The sequence below is a fragment of the Leucopleurus acutus genome (genome assembly GCF_964270905.1).
Source record: "Leucopleurus acutus genome assembly, chromosome: 2".
Lineage (NCBI taxonomy): Eukaryota > Metazoa > Chordata > Mammalia > Artiodactyla > Delphinidae > Leucopleurus > Leucopleurus acutus.
Window position 1 is genome coordinate 80,742,006 of NC_139143.1, and position 25,211 is coordinate 80,767,216.

The window sequence follows — 25,211 nt, forward strand, 5'->3', positions numbered from 1 at the left end:
ATTTTGCAGCATATATGAGAACTTCATTTCTTTTTAATGGTGGATAGTATTCCTGTGTGTGTGTATGTATACATACGCACACATTTTTTTTATCCATTCATCTGTCAATGGACATTTTCTAATGTTTTCACTTTTTTGCAATTGCGAATAATACTGCTATAAACATTGGCTTACAGAATTCTCTGTTGAGGACCCCTGGTTTCAGTTCTTTTATGTGTGTACCCAGAAGTGTAATTGCTTTATCATATGGTACATCTGCAGACTATACCACTTTACAACCCCACCAGCAAATCTTAAGAGTTCAGTTTCTCCACATCCTTGGTAATACTTGTCATTTTCTGTTTTTTTCTGTAATAGCCATCCTAACAGTTGTGAAGCAGTGTCTCGTTGTGGTTTTGATTTTCATTTTCCTAATGATTAGTGATGTTGAACATCTCTTTAAGTACTTATTGGCCATTTGTATATCTTCTTTACTGAAATGTCTACTCAAGTCCTTGTCTTTTTTTTTTTTTAACAGTAGGTCCTTTTTGGTTATGTGTTTTAAATATAGCAGTGTGTACATGTCAATCCCAAACTCCCAATCTATCCCTCCCCCTCACGCTTCTCCCCTGGTAACCATAAGTTTATTCTCTGAGTTTTTGAGTCTGTTTCTGTTACGTAAATAAGTTCATTTGTATTTTTTTTTTTTTTTTAGATTCTGCATGTAAGCGATATCGTATGATATTTTTCTTTCTCTGTCTGACTCACTTCACTTAGTATGATAATCTCCAGGTCCATCCATGTTGCTGCAAGTGGCGTTATTTCATTCTTTTTAATGACTAATATTCCATTATATATATGTACCACATCTTCTTTATCCATTCATCTGTCAATGGACATTTAGGTTGCTTTCATGTGTCAGCTATTGTAAACAGTGCTGCAGTGAACACTGGGGTGCATGTATCCTTTCAAACCATGTTTTTCGCCAGATATATGCTCAGGAGTGGGATTGCTGGATCATATGGTAGCTCTATTTTTAGTTTTCTTAAGGAACCTCCACACTGTTCTTCATAGTGGCTGTACCAATTTACATTCCCACCAACAGTGTGGGAGGGTTCCCTTTTCTCCATGCCCTCTCCAGCATTTATTGTTCGTAGATTTTTTGATGATGGCCGTTCTGACCATGTGAGGTGATATCTCACTGTAGTCTTGATTTGCATTTCTCTCATAATTAGTGATGTTGAGCATCTTTTCATGTGCCTCTAGGCCATCTGTATGTCTTCTTTGGAGAAATGTCTATTTAGGTCTTCTGCCCATTTTTTGATTGGGTTGTTTGTTTTTTGGATATTGAGCCACATGTGCTCTTTGTAAATTTTGGACACTAATCCCTTGTTGGTCACATCATTTGTGAATATTTTCTCCCATTCTGTGGGTTGTCTTTTTGTTTTGTTTGTGGTTTCCTTTGCTGTGCAAAAGCTTTTAAGTTTAATTAGGTCCCATTTGTTTATTTTTGTTTTTATTTCCATTACTCTGGGAGATGGATCGAAAAATATATTGCAAGCAACCATACTCCAATAAAAATTAATTTAAAAAAAGAGAAAAACATATTGCTGTGATTTATGTCAAAGAGTATTCTGCCTATGTTTTCCTCTAAGAGTTGTATAGTATCTGCTCTTACATTTAGGTCTTTAATCCATTTTGAGTTAAGTTTTGTGTATGGTGTTCAAGAATGTTCTAGTTTCATTTTTTTACATGTAGCTGTCTGGTTTTCCTAGCACCATTTATTGAAAAGACTGTCTTTTCTTCATTGTATTTGCCTCCTTTGTCATAGATTGACCATAGATGTGTGGGGTTATTTCTGGGCTTTCTATCCTATTCCATTGATCAATATTTCTGTTTTTGTGCCAGTACTGTACTGTTTTGATGACTGTAGCTTTATAGTATAGTCTGAAGTCATGGAACCTGGTTCCTCCAGCTCCATTTTTCTTTTTCAAGATTGCTTTGGCTGGGCTTCCTTGGTGGCACAGTGGTTAAGAATCCACCTGCCAATGTAGGGAACACAGGTTCGAGCCCTGGTTTGGGAAGATCCCTCATGTCACGGAGCAACTAAGCCCATGCGCCACAACTACCGAGCCTGCGCTCTAGAGCCTGCGAGCCACAACTACTGGAGCCCATGTGCCACAACTACTGAAGCCCACGTGCCTAGATCCCATGCTCTGCAACAGGAGAAGCCATGGCAATGAGAAGCCCACACATCGCAATGAAGAGTAACCCCTGCTCGCCACAACTAGAGAAAGCCCAAGTGCAGCAACCAAGACCCAATGCAGCCAAAAATAAATAAATTTAAAAAAAAAAGATTGCTTTGGCTATTCAAGGTCTTTTGTGTCTCCATACAAATTTTAAGATTTTTTTGATCTAGTTCTGTGAAAAAGGCCATTGGTAATTTGATAGGGATTGAATTGAATCTGTAGATTGCCTGTTTTTTTGGCTGCACCACACAGCTTGCAAGATCTTAAAATCTTAGTTCACCAATCAGGATTGAACCCGGGCCCACAGCAGTGAAAGCGCCGAGTCCTATCAACTGGACTGCCTGGGAATTCCCAAGTCCTTGTCCATTTTTGAATTGAGTCAATTTTTTTTTGTTCTTGAGCTTAGTTCTTTATATATACTGAATATTAATTCCTTGTTACATACTTGATAAATTGGAGAATATCTTTATTACACGGATAGAGAAAACCACCAACTATATAAACAACAAAGGATAATTTTAATTACATTAACTACCTTATTGGAGATAGCAACTCTAGCAATCTGGGTTGAATGTGGTTGTTTACAATAGCTATGTTAAAATTACAGATTTTTAGGTAAGGTTAAGAATGAGGCAAAGGACAGAGTTTGGTGGAGAGGATTTAATTTTAAGTGAGAAGAATGATACATGAGAATATAAAAGTGTGAGGGAGCTGGTTCTGTTTAAGAAATTGTGTTGGTACAGGCATTTTGGAAAACGGTATGGAGGATCCTCAAAAAATTAAAAATAGGGACCTCCCCAGCAGTCCAGTGGTTAAGAATCCACACTTCCAGGACTTCCCTGGTGGTCCAGTGGTAAAGAATCCACCTTCCAATGCAGGGGACGCAGGTTCAATCCCTGATCAGGGAACTAAGATCCCACATGCCGAAGGGCAACTAAGCCCACGCTCCATGACTACTGAGCCCGCGCGCCTCAACAAGAGAGCCTTCATGCCGCAAACTACAGAGCCCACGCACCCTGGAGCCTGCACACCACAACTAGAGAGAGAAAACCCACATGCCACAACTAGAGAGAAACCCACGCGCCGCAATGAAAGATCCCGCATGCTGCACCTAAGACCCAACACAGCCCCAAAAAATAAATAAATAATCCACACTTCCACTCCAGTGGTCACAGGTTCAATCCCTGGTCAGGGAAATAAGATCCTGCATGCTGCGTGATACAGCAAAAAAAAAATTAAAAATAGAACTACCAGGGACTTCCTGGTGGTTCAGTGGTTAAGACTCCATGCTTCCAATACAGGGGGCTCGGGTTTGGTCCTGGTCAGGGAACTACATCCCACATGCTGCAACTAAGAGTTCACATGCTGCAACTAAAGAGCCTGCATGTCACACCTAAAAGATCCCACATGCCTCAACAAAGATCCCACGCTGGCAGTGGAGATCCCGAGTGCCACAACTAAATAAATGCCAGTGTAGCTTAATTAATTAATTAATTATTTAAAAAATAGAACTACCATATAATCCAGCAATTTCACTTCTGGGAATATATCCAAAGGAAATGAAAACACTAACTCGAAAAGATACCTGCACACCCTGTTCATAGCAGCATTATTTATAACAGCCAAGACATGAAAACAACCTAAGTATCCATCAAGGGATGAATGGATAAAGTAGTTGTATGTGTATCATACTACAGTACACACACACACACGTACATTCGATGGAATATTATTCAGCCATAAAAAATAACAAATGAGGAAATCCTGCAATTTGCAACAACATGGATGGACCTTGAGGGCATTATGCTAAGAGAAATAAGTCAGAAAGAGAAAGAGAAATATTGTATGATCTCACTTATATATGGAGTCTAAAAACATCTCTGCACACGTGTGTGTGTGTATGTGTGTGTGTGTAATAGAAAAGGGGATCAGATTATGTGTGGTTACCAGAGGGATCAGGGGAAGGGGAGTAAGTGGTCAAAAGGTACAAATTCCCAGTTACAAGATAAGTAAATACTAGGGATATAATCTACAGCATAGCTATAGTTAACACTGCTGTATGATATATATGAAATTGTTAAGAGAGTAAGTAAATTCTAAGTGTTCTCATCACAAGAAAAAAATTTTTTTCTTTTTTTTTTGCTTTCTCTTTTGATTGTATCTATAAGAGATGATGATGCTAAATAAATGTATAGCTGTAATCATTTCACAGTATATGTAACTCAAACCATTATGCTGTACACCTTAAACTTATATAATGATATATCTCAATTATATCTTAGTAAAACTGGAGGAAAATGAATTAGCATAACAAGCCAAAAAAAAAAAGGAGAGAAATTGTGCTTAGGAAGAGCAGAATTCAAGAAGCTGGGGGAAGGTGGTGATACTGCTTAGTAGGGTTAAAAGAGAACAACTAGTGGAGTACCTCAAAACTTATACCATAGGGACTTCCCTGGTGGTACAGTGGTTAAGAATCCAATGCAGGTTCCATCCCTGGTTGTGGAACTAAGATCCCGCATGCCGTGGGGCAACTGAGCCCGCGAGCCACAACTAGAGAGCCCAAGCACCACAACTAGAGAGACTGCATGCTGCAACTACAGAGCCCACGTGCTCTGGAGCCCCCACACCACAACTAGAAAGAAGCCCGCACATGGCTACGAAGAGCCCACGTGCCACAACGAAAGATTCCACATGCCACAACGGAGATCCCTCTTGCTGCTGCAACTAAGGCCCCAAGCAGCCAAATAAATAAAAAGAAAAAAAAAGTATGCCATGGAATATATATTTTCATTCATTCAGAAAATATTTAATACCTGCTCTTTGATCAGGCAATTTTCTAGATGCTTTGGATACATCAGTAAACAAATAGGTAGAGATCCATGCCTCTGTGGAGCTGACATTCTTACAAAGGGGGGATGGGAATCATAATAAATAATTATTACCTATATGTAGAGTGATATTGTAACCCAGTACTTAGATTATATATAAACAAGCTGAACTTTTTCTGAAGGTCAGTCACCTTATTGTTGTTTAGAAAACAAAAGAGGCCACGTTTTTGTCAGATTTTAAGATATCTTGGAAAAAGGCAAAGCCATTATTACCTTTCTCCTTTTTATTAAGTACCTCTCTCTCCTTTGGTTTCCTCATTTGCCTAGCTACCTGATTAACAATGGAGTGCTTTTGTGGAGATGTTCCTCCTCCTATTGTTCATATCCTTTTCATATTAGGATTGATTCTGTAAAAGAAAATCATCATGGACCTTCCTCTTCCGGATTTCAAGGTCAACACAAGTTTCTGTAGCCTCTTGAAATGACTTTCTTGCCCACAGAATCAGTTTTATTTCAAAGGGAAAAGTAAAGGATTTCTCTGCTCCTTTCCTAGTGACCAGTGGCAGGATTTGAGATCTCAAGGCTCCAACACACAGTTAAAAAAAACCTACAAAAGATATGATTTCATCTAATTTTCAGATGGATAGAAAGTGATTTTTTTTCCCATTTTGAAAATGAGGAGGGGGCTTCCCTGGTGGCACAGTAGTTGAGAGTCCGCCTGCCGATGCAGGGGACACGGGTTCGTGCCCCGGTCCGGGAAGATCCCACATGCCGCAGAGCGGCTGGGCCCGTGAGCCATGGCCGCTGAGCCTGCGCGTCCGGAGCCTGTGCTCTGCAACGGGAGAGGCCACAACAGTGAGAGGCCCGCGTACAGCCAAAAAAAAAAAAAAAAGGAGGGCTTCCCTGGTGGCGCGGTGGTTGAGAATCTGCCTGCCAATGCAGGGGACGCGGGTTCGAGCCCTGGTCTGGGAGGATCCCACATGCCGCGGAGCAACTAGGCCCGTGAGCCACAGCTACTGAGCCTGCGCGTCTGGAGCCTGTGCTCCGCAACAAGAGGCCGCGATAGTGAGAAGCCCGTGCACCGCGATGAAGAGTGGACCCCGCTTGCCGCAACTAGAGAAAGCCCTTGCACAGAAACGAAGACCCAACACAACCAAAAATAAATAATTTTTTTTTAAAAGTAAAAATGAGGATTAGCTCAAAGAATAATTTTTCCAAATGAGGAACTCCTGAATAGGTTCCTCTGAGGTATCATCTCCAGCAGGATTTGACAAGGAAATCTCTTTAAGTGAGTCTCACTTACTAAAAATGAATTACCTAGGTCTGGTTTCAGAAATGTTAGAGGAAAGGAAAGACTGACCCATCATTTTTTTCCTCAACACTTAATATATGGATTAGAGAGGAGAAATACAAATAATGCCAGGAAAAGCAACATAACATCTGTGGAGATGTTGGTAGGAGAACTCAAGATGCTGGGCACTGGGGAAAATTGTGTCTTTAAAGTTAGTTGAAGTGGATAATGGATGCTTTCTTTCCTAGAAAGAGAAAGAAAAGTGTTCTTTTTAAAAATTCAGAACTTACTGTCTACTCCTTCATTCTTTTACACCCTCTTCTCTACAGAAAACACATTAAGAAAGGAGTTAACCCTTTACATTAAGGGATTTGTCCTGTCTTCTGAGAAGCAATTTTGACTTTTAAAAAAATTATTTTTATTTTATTGTTGTTAGAGACAGTACATACTCGTAAATATTCCTTTTAATGTAGAAAGATGTGAATTAAAAGATAAAGTTCCCCTTCCCAGAAATATAATAGTTTAGCATATACCCTTTCAAACTTTTTCCTATATACATATAGCTGGTTTTTTCCAACACTTTATTATGAAATTTTTCAGCATACAGAAGTTTGAAAAAACTAAACACAAAATATCCCATCACCTAGACTTTTTCATTAATATTTGACTGATTTATCATATATTTATCCATCTTTTATTCCATCCTATTTTTGGACATGCTGCAAAGTAAATTGATATACTTCCCCCATAAATATTTCATTATATCAGAGTCAAGATCTCAGTATTTGCTTATAGGGTTTTTCTTTTGAGGTGAATTTACCATCAGTAAAATGCACAGGGCTTCTCTGGTGTTGCAGTGGTTAAGAATCCACGTGCCAGTGCAGGAGACACGGGTTCGAGCCCTGTTCCAGGAAGATCCCACATGCCACGGAGCAACTAAGCCCGTGCGCTACAACTACTGAGCCTGTGCTCTAGAGCACGAGAGCCACAACTACTGACCCACACGCCACAACTACAGAAGCCCATGCGCCTAGAGCCCATGCTCCACAACAAGAGAAGCCACCGCAATGAGAAGCCCGCACACTGCAACGAAGAGTAGCCTCCCGCTCACCACAACTAAAGAAAGCCTGGGCACAGCAACGAAGACCCAATGCAGCATGCATGCATGCATCAGTCAATCAATCAGTCTTCTCAGAGTGACATCAATAGCTAGTTAGGTTATATAATTTTTAAAATAAAATAGGGCTTCTCTGGTGGCTCAGTCGTTAAGAATCAGCCTGCCCTCTCCAAGACCAGCACCATGGCAAAATGAGGAAACAACTAAAAAGTGAAGAGTTTGCACAATGGAAAACCACCCTGACCGTCTCCTGAATTTACAGGGATCATAGGTGGAACGTTCCCTTCACTGGCAGCCATCTTTGGCCGTTCTATTTCTGCATCACACTCATCCCTCAATATAAGTCAGTGACTGGATCTTCTCCCAAAGTTTCCCCTGCTTTCCATCAGGCATGGGGGAAAAAAATCAAGAGAGACGTTAGTATCTGTGACTGAGGAACTCTTAATCCAATCCAGAAGAAAAGCATCTGTTATGGAAAGAATGAGATATTCAAGGATGTTGGAGACACTGCTCTGAACACATTCTGCACAGCAGTAAAGTAGAGTGCCGAGAAAGGAAAAATTCATTCATTTCCAGGAAAAACTTCTCCAATGGTTTGAGAAGAATCTTCTTGTATTCGAGATTCCCTACACTATGCAAGAAGGCAGTATGTATCAAAAAATCTTTAAAATCTGTGTGCCCTACCACACAGCAATTCTGGAATTTATCCTAACAAGGTAATGAAAACTGGCCCATAGACATTTAGCAACAAAGATGTTTATCAAAGTGCTGTTTGTAATAGTGAACTCTGCAAACATTGTACCAAAAAGTAAATTATTGGTACATCTATTTCATGTAACCATTATATATAACAGAGCATCTGTTAGAATGAAAAGTGCGTTATGATATTTAGATGGAAAAAGTAAACTACAAAATATAGGTGCAATATTATGACTTGAGTCTTTTTTTTGGTCCTGTTATTTGCTTGTTTTGTGTAGCAAACATGTATAATTCTTCTAGTAAGAAAAGTTTTTTTAAATGATGAGAAATTCTGTTCCTAAGATTTCATAGAAGCATAAAAAGAAGTCTACAATAGAAAATGTATATGAATAAAAAAAGAAAAGAATCCGCCTGCCAATGCAGGGAACACGGGTTCGAGCTCTGGTCCGGGAAGATCCCACGTGCCGCGGAGCTACTAAGCCCGTGCACCACAACTATTGAACCTGCACTCTAGCGCCCGTGAGCCACAACTGCTGAAGCCCGCACGCCTTAGAGCCTGTGCTCCACAACAAGAGAAGCCACCACAGTGAGAAGCCTGTGCACCTCAACGAAGAGTAGCCCCCGGTCGCCGCAACCAGAGAAGGGCCTGCGTGCAGCAACGAAGACCCAACGCAGCCTAAAATAAAATAAATTGATTTTAAAAATTGTAAATCAATCAGTCTTCTGAGGGTAACATCAATAGCTAGTTAGGTTATATAATTTTAAAAAAATAAAATGCACAAATCTTAAATGTACTTTTACTCAGTTTTTTAAAATTTTCCTACACCTCTGTAACCCAGACCCTTCTCAAGAACATTATCATCACCCCAGAAAGTTCCCTCATGCCCTTTCCTAGACAGCCCCCACCATATATAGCTATTTAATAGGTTTTTTTTTTTAAGTATTTTTAAAAATCAGCCCTTGCTATAATATTATTCTGCAACTTGGAGAATATGTTTTCATATGAGTAAGTATATACCTTATTTCATTTTAATAGCTGCATATTCATTATTTAAATGTACCAAAGTTTACTTCCTTGTTGATAAACTTTTAAGTTGTTTATACACTTTTTCATTACAGACTTTGTAGTTATACATTCAGCTTTGGTTCCCTATCAACAGGTGGATTCCAGTCTTCTACCAGATGTGACTCCAGTCTTCTACCAGATGTAACCCCAGACAGAAACTTGTTATGTTACCCCTACCTCCATAAGTTATTTCCCCTTAGATATACCTGTAATCCATGCTGCTGTATCATCAGATTTGTCAAATGAATAAACTCATTGCACGTAACAAATCACATTTTTATGAAAAATAACACACACACCCTTTTTTTTTGAGGGCAAGTTTATTATGCTTTCATTTTAGTCTGGATGTGGTAATAACTTTCCCCCCAAATTTTTTTAATGAGAAATGTGACTTTATTTTACATTTTTGTGAATCTCCTTAATGTCTGGCTTAAATATAGGACAGCTGCATCTATTTTTGCCTTCTATCTGTTGTGATGTTATTCTGGTTTAAATGCATGAAGAAATCTGACCTCACATAGGTAAAAAGTTGTAAAAGAGAGGAAGATATTTTAATAAATTCAGATAACTGTAGATAGTCTTGATACTGCAGCAAAATGAATCAATAAATGTCATAGTTCCTTAACACTGCAGTGTTGGAGTATGAAATCAGTGGCCATTGGTCTTTCTTGCAATTTAAATGGATTTTTTACCCATGTATGATTTTATCACTTCCTGTATTGGTCATTGAAAAATATTAATTCACTGTATTACATTGCTTTTCCGTTTCCTATATGTATCCAAATCAATTCACATTTGTTAATTGCCACTTATTTCATGAGAAAAACTTAAGTATTAAAAAACTGAGAATCTCATGGTAGTTAATGGACACAAGTTTTCCAAAATTACAGTGTTCACTCAAACTTAAATTTTGTCATCGGAAACATATTTTCAATTGGGTTTCTTTTTTGTTTTTTTTTTTTGCGGTACACGGGCCTCTCACTGCTGTGGCCTCTCCCGCTGCGGAGCACAGGCTCCGGACGCACAGGCTCAGCAGCCATGGCTCATGAGCCCAGCCGCTCCGTGGCACGTGGGATCTTCCCGGACCGGGGCACAAACCCGTGTCCCCTGCATCGGCAGGCGGACTCTCAACCACTTCGCCACCAGGGAAGTCCACAATTGGGTTTCTTGAAGTAACAAGTTCACTTGACTTACTTTCAGTTCCTGGGTCAGAATAACCATTGTCTGTCAGTTCCTTTAAGTAAAAACGGTGTTCCATGAAAAAGCAACTAGTTCAGCTCACCATTCAAATATTTGCACAAGTGCATTACCTTAAGATAACCATCATACCTCAGTGTGCAGCAGAAATGCTTTATGCATACTTCCATTGTGTCATGCAGAATAAAGATTTTGGTTTGTGGGCCAAGATTTAATATTTTTACTACTTTATCAAGAGCATTCTTAGATGATGCTGGCATAGTTCATTTCTACTAGTTTCATTCTAGTACAGTTTTGTGCCACTTGCCTTGATTCATACTAAAACTGCAGTTTTACCCACCATTCTTTTACTCCATTAGTACAAATGTCAGCACAACAAAAATGCATATAATATCTTAGAGTGTTATTAAAATAGTTTTGACTTCTCGGATCCCTTGGGGTAAGCAGAGCAATCTTTGAGAACTGCTGGTCTGGAGACCATGATAGGGCAAAAATCCAGATAACAAGGAAAAGTCTAAGTCCTGCAAGAAATGAGTTGAGCATTATAGTCCTTCACGAACAGAAAGATACAGAGTAAAGAAATTGAAAGGACGTCTTTAAGGTAGAAAAGGGCTCTAAAATTGGCTTTAAAAAGTAGTATTTCAATAGGTAGGAAAAAATGTTAACAGATCATAAATTTGCATGTAAATACTCTTGAGTTATTTAAATTCAGGGTTGCCTATTTTAGAAAACTCTTGTACTTCTTTTTATAGTCAACCTTAGATTATGTACATAATGAAGGAGAATAGACGACAGATGCTCTGGTTAATAATTTTAATGATTGAACAATTCTTAGTATTTAGTTTGCTTCATAATGACCTATTTTTGGTAGTAAATTTGCTATGCTAGTTGTTTTGTATAAGCTACTATTAAAACATCTTTAGCTTATACCACATGGTTCACAGTGGAAAAGAGTAGCTGAACTTAAAAATTAGTGATGGAAAATTCATAAAATTAAAAATTAAATCTTTATTTTTTTAGTCAGTGCATATTAAATCTTGTTGCTATTTGACCCATTGTATAAATTAGATATTGAAATTGATAGTATTTTTTTGTTTCAGGAAAATATCTAAGGCAAAAGCGAATTGATTTTCAGCTTCCCTATGACATCCTTTGGCAGTGGAAACATAATCAGGTATGAGCGTATCTTACCATGTTTCATTTATAAGTGGTAAACGGGGGGAAAGGGGGGTGCAAGTCTTTTTCTCTGCCTCCTTGTTATGCTCTCATCTTAGGAAGTATAGAGAAGTGCCCCTGTGAATGTTAGAGACTAAGAAAAATGAATTTGCATCCATATTTAATGTGACCTCTTTGCCTTTATTCATGTTTCAAAATAGCATTAAGTTCCTGCTTCCTTAGGAAACCTTCTGTTATTATTCTGGACTTTTATTTTGGTGGCAAAGATTCTGTTCTGTAAGAATCCTGTTTGATGCAGGTCTCAAGGGAATTTAGATGTACTGCCAGCAGCGCTAAGAAATTTCAGGCTTTATTTTTGTTGGCTCCTTCCCATCAGTTTGGAATTTATTTTTCACATATAAACGAGAGTCTTCTACCAAAAGAAACAGGGAAAATATTTAACACTCTTGTACTTTTAAAAGATATTTAAATATATTGGGAACTAAAAATGGGAAGGTGCTGTTTTTCTCTCTTGCTTACCTAATTGCAGAGTTTCCCCCAGTTATTTTTATATTAAGCTAAAGCCCCCAGAATCCATATTGAGAACAACCATTGGGAAATCGTCATGCAAATGAGGTAAATAGGCTCCTGAGTTTTGCCAGAATTCCACCAAAGTTTGACTTTGGAAAGCCAAAAGCAATGAACATTCCCGTCTACATTCTCTTGTCTGGTGGCCTCTCTTGAATTCTACGAGGATCAGTATGTTAGATATTTGTCTCAGAGAGTTCATAACAATGAAGGAGATAGTGTTTTGAATCTATACCGACTGAAAAATGATGGTGGGATTATTCTTATAGATTAGTACACTCTAGCTTAAACCAAGTTGCCTTTTTTGGGTGGGGGTACTGTCTTCTATGGTAAAACACTGACCGACTGACCTAATACATTTTCTTCCTAATGCATTCTTTATTGCAGTATGAGAGTGCCATTATTCTGCCTGCCATCTCCCCTTTGTTCACTAAATTAATTGACTTAATTAAAACGTGAAATGTGTTTCCCTACAACACTCACTCTGAAAAAGCCAGTGTTCTCATCTTTTTCATTTCATATACCTACGCAGGCCATCTAAACAAGCCCTGTGCAAGTTTTCCAGTCTTTTCATAGAGGCAAATACAATCTTAATTTATCCAAATGAAAAGCTTTGATCTGCAGTGTGATTTTCATTTAAGTCTATCTAATAACTTGCTGAAGAAACATCTAACAAAAAATGCATTTTTTTTAAACTTAGTATTGCTTCCGTTGAATCTAGTTCTCTTAAACCCTGATCTAGTAAGTCACCTTTTATTTCAAGGTAAAAAAGTGATCACACCAAGTTTCCCTCAAATTATCCAACCCAGAAAGTCTTGTAAATGTTTCCATATGAGCAGAGTACGTGGATAATTTCCTCTATTTTTAGTGATTGATACTGTTTTCTGGCATTTGAAGTTGAATGCTATATCAAGATTTTTCTGTTTTTTCTTCTAGCTATACAAGAAACCAGATGTCCCACTATATAAAAAAATCCGTTCAAGTGAGTAACATGGGAGCTATTTTTTCTGCCTCCATACAATCAGTGTTCTTAGCCTGGCACTTAAAAAATTATCCTATATATTCACAAACTATTCTTTGCTGTCTTCTCTCAAGATGTCTACGTTGATGTCAAACCCCTTTCTGGTTATGAGGCTACCACTTGTAACTGTAAGAAACCGGATGATGACACCAAAAAGGGCTGTGTGGATGACTGCCTCAATAGGTACTGTACTAAACTGATTCTGTAAGCACAGGCTTTAAGGTCTGTAAGATACTTCATTTAGGGGAATTCCCTGGCGGTCCAGTGGTTAGGACTCTGTGCTTTCACTGCCGAGGGCCCAGGTTCAATCCCTGGTTGGGGGACTAAGATCCCACAAGCCGTGTGGCGTGGCCAAAAAAAAAAAAGTCACTTCATTTAGAGGGAAAGGTTAAATAGGCTCTTTGATTTCCCCTCAAGAAGTTGTACAAAGATAGTATATAAAACCTAATTGTTGAGCTGTCTCAGTCTGCTTGGGCTTCTATAACAAAATATCATAGACTTAAACAACAGAAATTTATTTCTCACAGTTCTGGAAGCTGTGAAGTCCAAGGGCAAATTGCCAGCAGATTCAGTGTCTGATGAGGACCCACTTCCTAGCTTATAGACAGCTGCCTTCTCCCTGTGTGCTCACATGGCCTTTCCTCAGTGCATGCTCATGGTAGAGAGAGAGAGAGAGAGAGATTTCTCTCTCTCTTCCTCTTCTTAGAAGGGCACCAATTCCATTAGGAGGTTCTCACCCTTCTGACCTAATATAAACCTGTTTAACTCCCAAAGACCCTAATTCCAAATACTGTCGCCCTGGAGGCTAGGGCTTCAACTATGAATTTTGAGGGGACACATTCAGCCCATAACATGGGCTAAGTAGAGTAACAGAAAACAATGTGATCTAGAGTCTTATGTCCTCAGGTTTAAATCCTCTTTCTACTTAAGAGACCTGAGGAAAGTTCTTTAACCCCTCTAATAAAAATAACACCATCTTTATGGAGGGGTTTGTGAGGATTATGTGAAACAATGTTTACAATTCATTAAGCACAGTTCTAGAAACCTTCCTAGATCTCAGGATATGGTAGCTATAATGAGGGAGTAAAAGTAGGGTGATGGCAGTGATAGAGAAGAAAGAGGCCATGGTATATTTGGGCGGGGGGGAAACTAGGTTGATAAACCATCAGCATATAGCAGATATACACATGATGATTGAGTCAGTGATGCTAATGAGAGATGGTTATGCTATTGTCAGAGATAGAAAGTGTGGAATCTAACTGGTTTGGACATAAAAATTATGATTTTGATTTGGGACCACTGAGTTTTAAATGACATTGAGATTTCAAATTGGAAATGTCTAATTGAGACAAAGGAGATAGAATTTGTTGGTTTTAGTAACATAAGCATATTTATAGCAAAAAAAGAATTAATGAACTTCCCATCAATGCTCCTTGTTCTAGATAGCTTTCCTAGAAAAAGACAGCTGCTTTCCCAGTCTCCATCTCTAGTCAACTGTCCTGCGGGCTGAGGGAATCAGCGTTTCTGCTTTAGCGTGCCAGTTGGGGAATTCCCCCTTATGTACATCACTGTAAATTCACATCTTGTCATCGTACATACGTACAGTTGTACATAGTAGTAATAGCTTGGTGTTATAGATAGCTGATTTTTTTCACTCACAGATATTTTATATATGCACTTTTATGTATCACTGTGACCCAAAAGCTCATCCTTTTTAGGTTAGTATGTCACAGTTTGTCCTTCTTCTGTTGTTCGTTATTCAAGTTATTTTTAATGTTTTGCTATTAAAAATGGCACTACTATGAAACTCTGTATAGATTCCCTTCTTTGTTAACCCTTAGAGTGTATTCTCAAAAGAAGAAATACCTGTACAAACTATAAGGACATATATATAATTCTTACTGTATACTATCCAATAGCTGTCATGAAATACTGAGTTAATTTTTGGTATCACCACCAATATATAAATATATTTATTTCCCCATAGTTCCACCGCCTTTAGTTATTAACATCTAACTTTATTTCTAGTGCTTTAGTATTCTGTTGGTTTAATATTTTAGAGTATATGTCCTTAAAGTTGTTTAAATGTGCATCTCTTTAGATGCTAACATTTCTGTGCTTGTTTGTATGATATTTTATTGTCTGTGAAATTACTATAATATAGCTGCCTCATTGCTTATTTTTTCTCTTTCTCACAATAGTCCAAGGAGGTAGGTGATAGTTTTACATTGTACAGATGAAGGAACCTAGATTTTAGATGGTAAATTGCTCCAAATTACATAAGACAAGTGACAGAGACAGAATTTGAACCCACATGTGTTTGATTCAAAAGTCATGTTCTTTCCACTGTACCACACTGCTTATTGTATACATATTGATAGTCTTTTAATCTCTTAAAAATTGAAATTTGAACATTTACCTTTACATAATAACATTGGTTGCCTTTATATCATTTAGTATGGGTGTCACATTTATCCTTCCCGTTATGTTGTCATTGTTCCAAAAAAAACCAAAACTTACCCCTAAATAAGAAATAAACAGGGCTCCCCTGGTGGCACAGTGGCTGAGAGTCCGCCTGCCGATGCAGGGGACACGGGTTCGTGCCCCGGTCCGGGAAGATCCCACATGCCGCGGAGCAGCTAGGCCCGTGAGCCATGGCTGCTGAGCCTGCGCATCCGGAGCCTGTGCTCCGCAACGGGAGAGGCCACAACAGTGAGAGGCCCACGTATGGCAAAAAAAAAAAGAAATAAACAAACACTCAGACACAATACTGCCAACTTTGTGTCATGACAATATGAGCACTACATCATCATGCAGCTAATGAATGTGATTAATGTATAAATAACTAAGAAAAATTCAAATGTTATTCGGTGGGTGCTTCCTTATATATTTAAAAGTAACCCTCATAAAGATTCAGTTAAATGGAGCTATCTAAAATGTAGGATGGCGGGCTTCCCTGGTGGCGCAGTGGTTGAGAGTCCACCTGCCGATGCAGGGGACACGGGTTCGTGCCCCGGTCCGGGAAGATCCCACATGCCGCGGAGCGGCTGGGCCCGTGAGCCATGGCCGCTGGATCTGTGCGTCCAGAGCCTGTGCTCCACAGCAGGAGAGGCCACAACAGTGAGAGGCCCGTGTACAGCAAAAAAAAAAAAAAAGTAAAATGTAGGGTGGCTTTGTCTTACCTGTCTTTGTATTCAGAGTTCTGTAAATATTTAAGGGGATGGGGGAGTTAAAGGATTGGCAGGATCCACTTTCGCATCCATGCAAGACTCATATGTAGAATTGTACTTACTTGTAAGTAGCCCAGGGAACACTTGATTCAGGACTATATTTTTTAAATATTTATTTATTTATTTATTTTTGGTTGCATTGGGTCTTCATTGCTGAGCGCAGATTTTCTCTAGTTGCGTCGAGCCAGGACTACATTGCGGTGCGTGTTCTTCTCCTTGCAGTGGCTTCTCTTGTTGCGAAGCACGGGCTCTAGGTGCATGGGCTTCAGTAGTTGTGGCACATGGGCTCAGTAGTTGTGGCTCGAGGGCTCTAGAGTGCAGGCTCAGTAATCGTGGCGCACGGGCTTAGTTGCTCCATGACATGTGGGATCTTCCCAGACCAGGGAATCGAACCCATGTCCCTTGCATTGGCAGGCGGATTCTTAGCCACTGCACTACTAGAGAAGTCCCAGGACTATTTTTAAAACAAATAATGGGGTTTTACAGTTACTTCAAATAAAGACTTTAAACATTTGTCCTCCTTTCTTCCAAACAATTTCTAGGAATCACCAACACTGTTTATAAATACTACAGATCTTCCTTGGTGGGTATTTGTTTCTGTACACCATCCATATCAAACCCATTGCTGCTCCAGAACATTCCTCTTTCCCTGGAACAGAGTCTTGTCATTCATTTCAAGCTTTTTTTTTTTTTTTTGCAGTACACAGGCCTCTCACTGTTGTGGCCTCTCCCATTGCGGAGCACAGGCTCCAGACGTGCAGGCTCAGCAGCCATGGCTCACAGGCCTATCCACTCCGCGGCATGTGGGATCTTCCCAGACCAGGGCACGAACCCGTGTCCCCTGCTTCGGCAGGCGGACTCTCGACCCCTGCACCACCAGGGAAGCCCTCAAGCTATTTTTTAATGCTGTACCCATTTGCTCATAGCACATACAGAGCCCACTCCTTCAGCTCTCCAAAAGGACAGACAATGGCGTGTAACAAAACTGAATACTTAGGGGAAGATAAATGTATATTACCTGGTGAGACTTATGCCACCAGTGGTGATTACTTTCGGAGTTCACAGGCCCTAAACTAAACATCAGGGCCCCTGTCTAACTCCCTGTTAGAGTCTATCTATGCTACTTTGTTGAGAGCACTTCACTTTCACTTGCCCACCAATGAGAATCTCTAGGAGCATTCACCTTTTGCTCTAGAACCCTGGTTCCTCAAATTCTTGGTCCCAAAAAGTTGGGATGGAATGATCCTCTCCCCCACCTCCAAGGCTTACTCCTTCCTGACCTAGCATGATTCATAGTAGGAACATTCATTTCATTTAAGTGAAAACACATTTCCATTTACAGGAATGGTCTGACCTCCATAGCTAGTGAAGTCAATCACATTAGTACATTTCTCAATGATTGTTTAATCTTAAATCTTACCGTGTAAGAGAAAGAGCAATCAGATGATCTATATTTAGAGGGGGGAAAATTCTCTAATTTTTCAAGGGCATTGTGACCACAGGTAATGGCAATTTACATTGCTAAATCAAAGTCTTCCCATGTTAGTTTGCAGCATCTACTTCCAGATTTTGGTAACTTTATGGTTTTGTTTTCCAGACAGTGAATGTTTATATACATGTTTATACAGTTAAAGGGCTTATCTTGGTCATTTATCAAAACAAACAGAATAGGACTTCCATGGTGGTGCAGTGGTTAAGAATCGCCTGCCAATGCAGGGGACACGGGTTCGAGCCATGGTCCAGGAAGATCCCACATGCTGTGGAGTAACTAAGACCGTGCACCACAACTACTGAGCCTACGCTGTAGAGCCCATGAGCCACAATACTGAGCCCATGTGCCACAATTACTGAAGCTCACGCACCTAGAGCCCATGCTCCACAACAAGAGAAGCCACTGCAATGAGAAGCCCGAGCACCGCAACAAAGAGCAGCAGCAAAGACCCAACGCAGCAAAAACTAAATTAATTAATTACTTTTAAAAGCCATGAAAATGAATAAGCCTTCTGAAGAAAAGAGGAGCGATGAATATGCCGTGGGAAGTAGAGAGGAGAAAAGGATCCCCGTTTAAAAAAAAAAAAAAGACAGGAATTGTTATTGTAAAGGTGGGAAGTCCATTATCATAAAAGATCAACAAAGCCGAAAATAGTAGGACAGTTCTAGGAGGGGTGTTCGTCAATATCCATGCAGCGAAGACATCAGCAAAACAAAGAATAACTGTGGTGAATTTGACAGTAAGGCAGTGTCTTTACAAGTTAAGCTGATTGTCTTAATTTTTTTTGATATATTTTTATTCTTCTTTTATTTGTTTATTTATTTATGGCTGTGTTGGGTCCTTATTGCCGCACGTGGGCTTTCTCTGGTTGTGGCGAGTGGGGCTACTCTTCATTGCTGTGCACGGGCTTATCATTGTGGTGGCTTCTCTTGTTGTGGAGCATGGGCTGTAAGTGCACGGGTTTCAGTAGTTGTGGCATGCCGGCTCAGTCGTTGTGGTTCGCAGGCTCTAGAGCACAGGCTCAGTAGTTGTGGCACACAGGCTTAGCTGCTCCGCAGCATGTGGGATCTTCCTGGACCACGGCTTGAACCCGTGTCCCCTGCATTGGCAGGTGGATTCTTAACCACTGTGCCACCAGGGAAGCCCAAGATAATATCTTTCTGAAGAATAAATCAAACAACCCTGTAAGTACTTTAAATTTTTATTTATTTATTTATGGCTATGTTGGGTCTTCGTTTCTGTGTGGGGGCTTTCTCTAGTTGTGGCAAGCGGGGGCCACTCTTCATCGCGGTGCGCAGGCTTCTGTCGCGGCCTCTGTTGTTGAGGAGCACAGGCTCCAGACGCACAGGCTCAGTAATTGTGGCTCACGGGCGCAGTTGCTCCACGGCATGTGGGATCTTCCCAGACCAGGGCTCGAACCCGTGTCCCCTGCATTGGCAGGCAGATTCTGAACTACTGCGCCACCAGGGAAGCCCCTGTAAGTACTTTAAATTGTAAACTGTGGGATTCCCTGGTTGCACAGTGGTTAAGAATCTGCCTGCCAATGCAGGATGCACAGGTTCGAGACCTGGTCTGGGAAGATCCCACATGCCACAGAACAACTAAGCCTGCGAGCCACAACTACTGAGCCCGTGTGCCACAACTACTGAAGCCCACGCACCTAGAGCCCACGCTCCGCAACAAGAGAAGCCCACGTACCTCAACGAAAAGTAGCCCCTGCTCACTGCAACTAGAGAAAACCCACTCACAGCAACGAAGACCCAAGGCAGCCAAAGATAAATAAGTAAATAAATAAATAAATATTTTTTAAATTAGGAAAAAAAAAAATCCCCCTGCCAATGAAGGGGACACGGGTTCAAGCCCTGGTCCAGGAAGATCCCACATGCACCACAACTACTGAGCTTGTGCCCTAGAGCCATGACCCACAACTACTGAGCCCACATGCTACAACTGCTGAAGCCCGCGTGCTTAGAGCCCATGCTCCACAACAAAGAGAAGCCAATGCAATGAGAAGCCTGCGCACCGCAATGAAAAGTAGCCCCTGCTCACCACAACTAGAGAAAGCCTGAGCGCAGCAACGATGACCCAACGCAACAAAAAATAAATAAATAAATTTATTAAAAAATAAAATGGTTATGATGGTAAATGTTATAGTAAATTTTATGTGTATTTTACCACAATTTTTTAAAAAATCTGTAAATGGCTATGAGCTACTTCAAAACAATAGTGCAATGTAATCATCAAATTATTAATTCCTCTATGGGTTACAGTTCATATATTCTTAGCTCAGAACTAAATATGATAGTGTTTACCCAGGATGCTGAGTGGACAATTAACTCATTAATTTATAAGAAGCATCAGTGTTTGCACTTTGACTTGGAAATTTTCAGTATTATTTTTGAACTTAGACATTATTACCTTGTTAACTTTGTTAACCAATCTAACCTTATTAAAATAAAAATTAATCTTATGCATTTTTAAAATTCCTATGTAAAAAATGGGTTCATGAGGGTTATGTATAGTGTTAATTGACATACAATTATTCCTTTTCTTTCTAGAATGATCTTTGCTGAGTGTTCCCCCAACACTTGCCCCTGTGGTGAGCAGTGCTGTAACCAGAGGATACAGAGGCATGAGTGGGTGCAATGTCTAGAACGATTTCGAGCTGAGGAAAAAGGTTGGGGAATCAGAACCAAAGAACCCCTAAAAGCTGGGCAGTTCATCATTGAATACCTAGGGGAGGTTGTCAGTGAACAGGAGTTCAGGTACGGTGGTAAATGATACTCCAGTAAAATGGCAAAGTTACCAGATTAGTATGGAAAATGAAATATTTGAAATTTACTTTCAACTTAATCATTAATTGGCTTTCAATCATTTCTCTCCTCTTTAGGAATAGGATGATTGAGCAGTATCATAATCACAGTGACCACTATTGTCTGAACCTGGATAGTGGGATGGTGATTGACAGTTATCGCATGGGAAATGAGGCCCGATTCATCAACCACAGCTGTGACCCAAATTGTGAAATGCAGAAATGGTAAGAAAGCAGGGGAAGGTGAAGACAAGACTCCAACAGAGCAGAAAGCTTTGAGGACATCCAGAGACTGATCTTTCCACAATTTTAGTCAACTTACACAAAGCAGCTCAGGCAATTCCTTATTATACCAGATCCTCCAGGTAGAGAGTAATCTCGTACTATTTCTCCACACTTCATCGTAACTACTCACTCCCAGAAGAATGTAATATTTATGTGTGTGTGTGTGTGAGATAATACCTAATATTTATTGACTGCTTACTATGCGCCAAGCACTGTGTTATGTGGTTCTTCTCACATCCATACATTTAGCATATTTATCACATCCTCACTGGATTTGTTACAATGAGAAATAAAAGTAATAGATTATAATCTAATTGAGAATGAAAAAAATGCATCTGAAAAATAGTTCAGAAAAGATAACGTGATAGGAGAGGATTCTGAGAAGATGATAGAGTAGGAAGCACAAGGAATCTGTCTCCCTTTAGACAATTGCACTAGCAGAATATGTTTGATAAAACTCTTTTGGAACTCTGGGGTCTGTTGAAGGCTTGTAACGTCCAGGGGAAGTTTTAGATGGTCAGTTATGGATCATTTCAGTCAATTTGAGGTGTTAGCACAGTAGCAGCTACTCATCCCTACCCATAGCTACATGGCAGGTAGCTGTGCAAGTGTTCCTGAAATATCTTGCATACAGCTTGCAAATGCTAGGCCTGTTCTCCAAATATTAGGTACCTATGCTTTGATTGCTTCTTCTGATCACAGAGGTGCAAAGAAGCAGGCAGCCACTGTGTACCTCCACCATTGTTGCAAGTCCCTCTCCCTCCAGCTAAAGTGACTCCCAGGAGATTTTAAGGGTGCCCTCTTTTCGCCACCTTCATTTTTTGCTTTTCCCCTTTTGGGACAGAAATTAAAGAGTAAGACGTTCAAAAACAACTGCATGTATGAGGGGAAATAGACAGTGACTGCCCATATCCAACGAAAGGATTGGAAAAGACATAAGACACTAAGTTTACACCTGAGGCTGATCCTTGGCACAGAGACAGCCTACAGCAATCAAAATAACAAAAAACAGCAAACTGGATGGAGAATCTTTAATTTACAGAGTTACCACATTATTCAACTCAAATGTCCAGTGTTCAAAAAAAAAAAATCACAAGGAATACAAAGACACAGAAAGTATTGTCCATTCAAAGCAAAAAAATAATTCAGTAGAATCTGAACCTAAAATGGACTTAATGGCAGATACATTAGACAAAGACTTTTAAAAAGCTGCCCTAATCATGCTCAAAGAGCTAAAGGAAATTGTCATGAAAAAAACTTTCTTTCATGAGGAAGTCATGAAAATGATGTTGGAACAAAATGGAAATATCAGTAAAGAGATAGAAAGCCTAAAAAGAAACCAAAAAGGAATTCTGGAGTTGAAAAGTACAGTAATTGAAATGAAAAACTCACTAGATGGATTCAAAGGCAGGTTTGAGCAGGCAGAAGAAAGAAACAGTGAACTTGAAGATGAGGACAATGTAAATTATCAAGCCTGAAGAATAAGAAAAAGATTGAAGAAAAGAGAGCCCTAAGTGACCCGTGGGACACCATCAAGCAGAACAACCATATGCATTGTGGATGTTCCAGACGGAGAAGACAGATACAAAGAGGCAGAGAGAATATTTAAAGAAATAATGGTTGAAAATTTACCAAATTTCATGAAAGATGTGAATATAAATATCCAGGGGGAAAAAAATAAAATCCAGGAAGCTTCCCAAACTCCAAGTAAGATGAACTCAAAGAGACACATCCCAAGACACGTTATAATCAGACTTTCAAAAGACAGAGAAAATCTTGGAAGCAGCACGAGACAAGCAAATCATCACATACAGTAGATCCTCAATAAGAAAGTTTGCAGATTCCTTATCAGAAATTTTGGAGGCCAGAAGACAGTGGGCCAGTGTATGCAACATGCTAAAATGATTCCTGTATGTGGCAAAACTGTCCTTCAAAAGTGAGGAAGAAATCAAAACATTCCCAAATAAACAAAAGATGAGGGAATTTGTGAGTACTAGACCTACCCTGCAAAAATGCTCAAGGGTCTTCTGCAAGTTGAAATGAAAGGACCCTAGACAGTACTTCATGCCATATGGATAAATAAAAAATCTTAATAAAGGTAAATACATGGGCAATTATAAAAGCTAGAATTTTGTTACAGTGGTTTGTAACTGTACTTTTTGTTTTCTACATAATTTAGGAGACTAATGCATTTAAAGGAATTATTTATTTTTTGTGCACACAGTTATAAAGGTGTAATTTTGTGATACTGAAAGGAGTAGAAAGAGCTGTAAAGGAGCAGAGTTTTTATATGTTAATTGAAGTTAAGCTGCTATAAATAAAATTATAGTGTTATAACTTCAGGATGTTCAGTGTAATCCTCATGATAACCACAAATGCAGTAGCTACAGACATGTACAAGAGGAAATTAAGAAGGAATTTAAACATTTCACTCCAAAAAATTAAATACTATAGAAAACAGGAATTCAGGCAGTGAGGGACAAAAAGCTATAGGGCATATTGAAAACAAATTGCACAATGACAGAGGTAACTCCCTCCTTATCAATAGGCAAATAGATTAAACTCTCCAGAAGTGAATGGAATTCAACATCATTTATAATAAAAGCTCTCAGCAAAGTGGGTAAAGGAATGTACCTCAACATAATCAAGGCCATATGTGACAAGCCAACAGGTGGAAGTTTGAAAGCTTTTCCTTTAAGATCAAGAAGAAAACAACGATGCCCACTACTACCACCTGTATTCAACATAATACTGCAAGTCCTACCTAGAGCAGTTAGGCAAGAAAAAATAAATAAAAGTCATCCAGTTGAAAAAGAAGAAGTAAAACTGCCTCTATTTGCGGATGAAATAATATTATATATAGAAAACGCTAAAGACTCCACCAAAAAACTTTTGAAACTGATAAATGAATTCAGTAAAGTTGCAGGAGACAAAATCAAACATAAAAATTAGTTGCGGGGACTCACCTGGTGGTCCAGTGGGTAAGACTCCATGTTCCCAATGCAGGCAGCCTGGGTTCAGTCCCTGGTCGGGGAACTAGACTCTACATGCCGCAACTGAGTTCACATGCTGTGACTAACAATCCCGCATGCCGCAACTAAAGATCCCGCATGCCTCAACTAAGACCCAGCGCAGGCAAATTAAATAAATAAAAATATAAATAAATGAATAGTTAATAAAATGCTTATTTTTAAAAAAATCAATTGCATTTCCATACACTAATAACTATCAAAATTTTTTTTAAATCCTGTATGCAATAGCATCAAAAAGAATAAAATACCTAGGAATAAATTTAACCAAGGAGGTGAAAGACTTGTACACTGACAGCTGTAAGATACTGATGAGAGAACTTAGAGAAGTCACAAATAAATGAAAAGATATTCTGTGCTCATGGATTTGAAGAGTTAATATTGTTTAAATATCCATACTACCCAAAGCATCCTACAAATTAAGTGCAATAAAAATTAAATTCCAATGGCATTTTTCACAGAAATAGAACAAATAATCCTAAACTTTTTGTGGAACCACAAAAGACCTCGAATAGTCAAAGCAGTCTTGAGAAAGAACAAAGTTGAAGGCATCACACTTCCTGATTTCAAACTGTATTACAAAGCTGTAGTAATCTAAACAGTATGATATTGGCAGAAAAACAGATTCATAGATGAATGGAACAGAATAGAGAGCTCAGAAATAAACCCATGCATGTATGGCCAATTTATTATAGAGGAGCCAAGAATATACAACGGGGAAAGGGCAGTCTCTTCAATAAAGGGTGTGGGTAAACTGGATAGCCACATGCAAAAGAATGAAACTAAACCACTATCTTTCAACATACACAGAAATCAACTTAAAGACTTGAATGTAAGACCTAAAACCATAAAACTCCTAGAAGAAAACAGAGGGTAAGCTCCTTGACATCAGTCATGGCAATGATATTTTTTTGGTTTTAACACCAGGAGGAAGGCACTAAAAGCAGAAATGAACAAGTGAGACTAGTCAAACTAAAATGTTCCTATACAGCACTGAAAACCCTAAACAAAATGAAAAGACAACCTATAGAATGGGAGAAAATATTTGCAAATCTGATAAGGGGTTAATCTTCAAAGTATATAAGGAAATCAAACAAGTCAGTTGCAAAAAAAAATCCAATTAAATATAGGCAGAGAATCTGAATATATATCTTTTTTTATTCAATATTTATT

The 25,211-nt window shown here is 39.2% G+C and overlaps 1 protein-coding gene across 5 annotated transcripts in view; it reads left to right on the forward strand.

Annotated features, from left to right (window-relative positions):
* Positions 1 to 25,211, forward strand: part of ASH1L (ASH1 like histone lysine methyltransferase) — a 213,764-nt gene that overhangs the window by 156,202 nt on the left and 32,351 nt on the right. For all 5 annotated transcript variants that reach the window (XM_082834259.1, XM_082834258.1, XM_082834256.1 and 2 more), the window contains 5 exons: positions 11,527 to 11,600; positions 13,106 to 13,151; positions 13,265 to 13,373; positions 20,471 to 20,677; positions 20,803 to 20,949. In XM_082834259.1, coding sequence (XP_082690385.1) covers positions 11,527 to 11,600; positions 13,106 to 13,151; positions 13,265 to 13,373; positions 20,471 to 20,677; positions 20,803 to 20,949 — 583 coding nt within the window. The remainder of the gene's footprint in view (positions 1 to 11,526; positions 11,601 to 13,105; positions 13,152 to 13,264; positions 13,374 to 20,470; positions 20,678 to 20,802; positions 20,950 to 25,211) is intronic.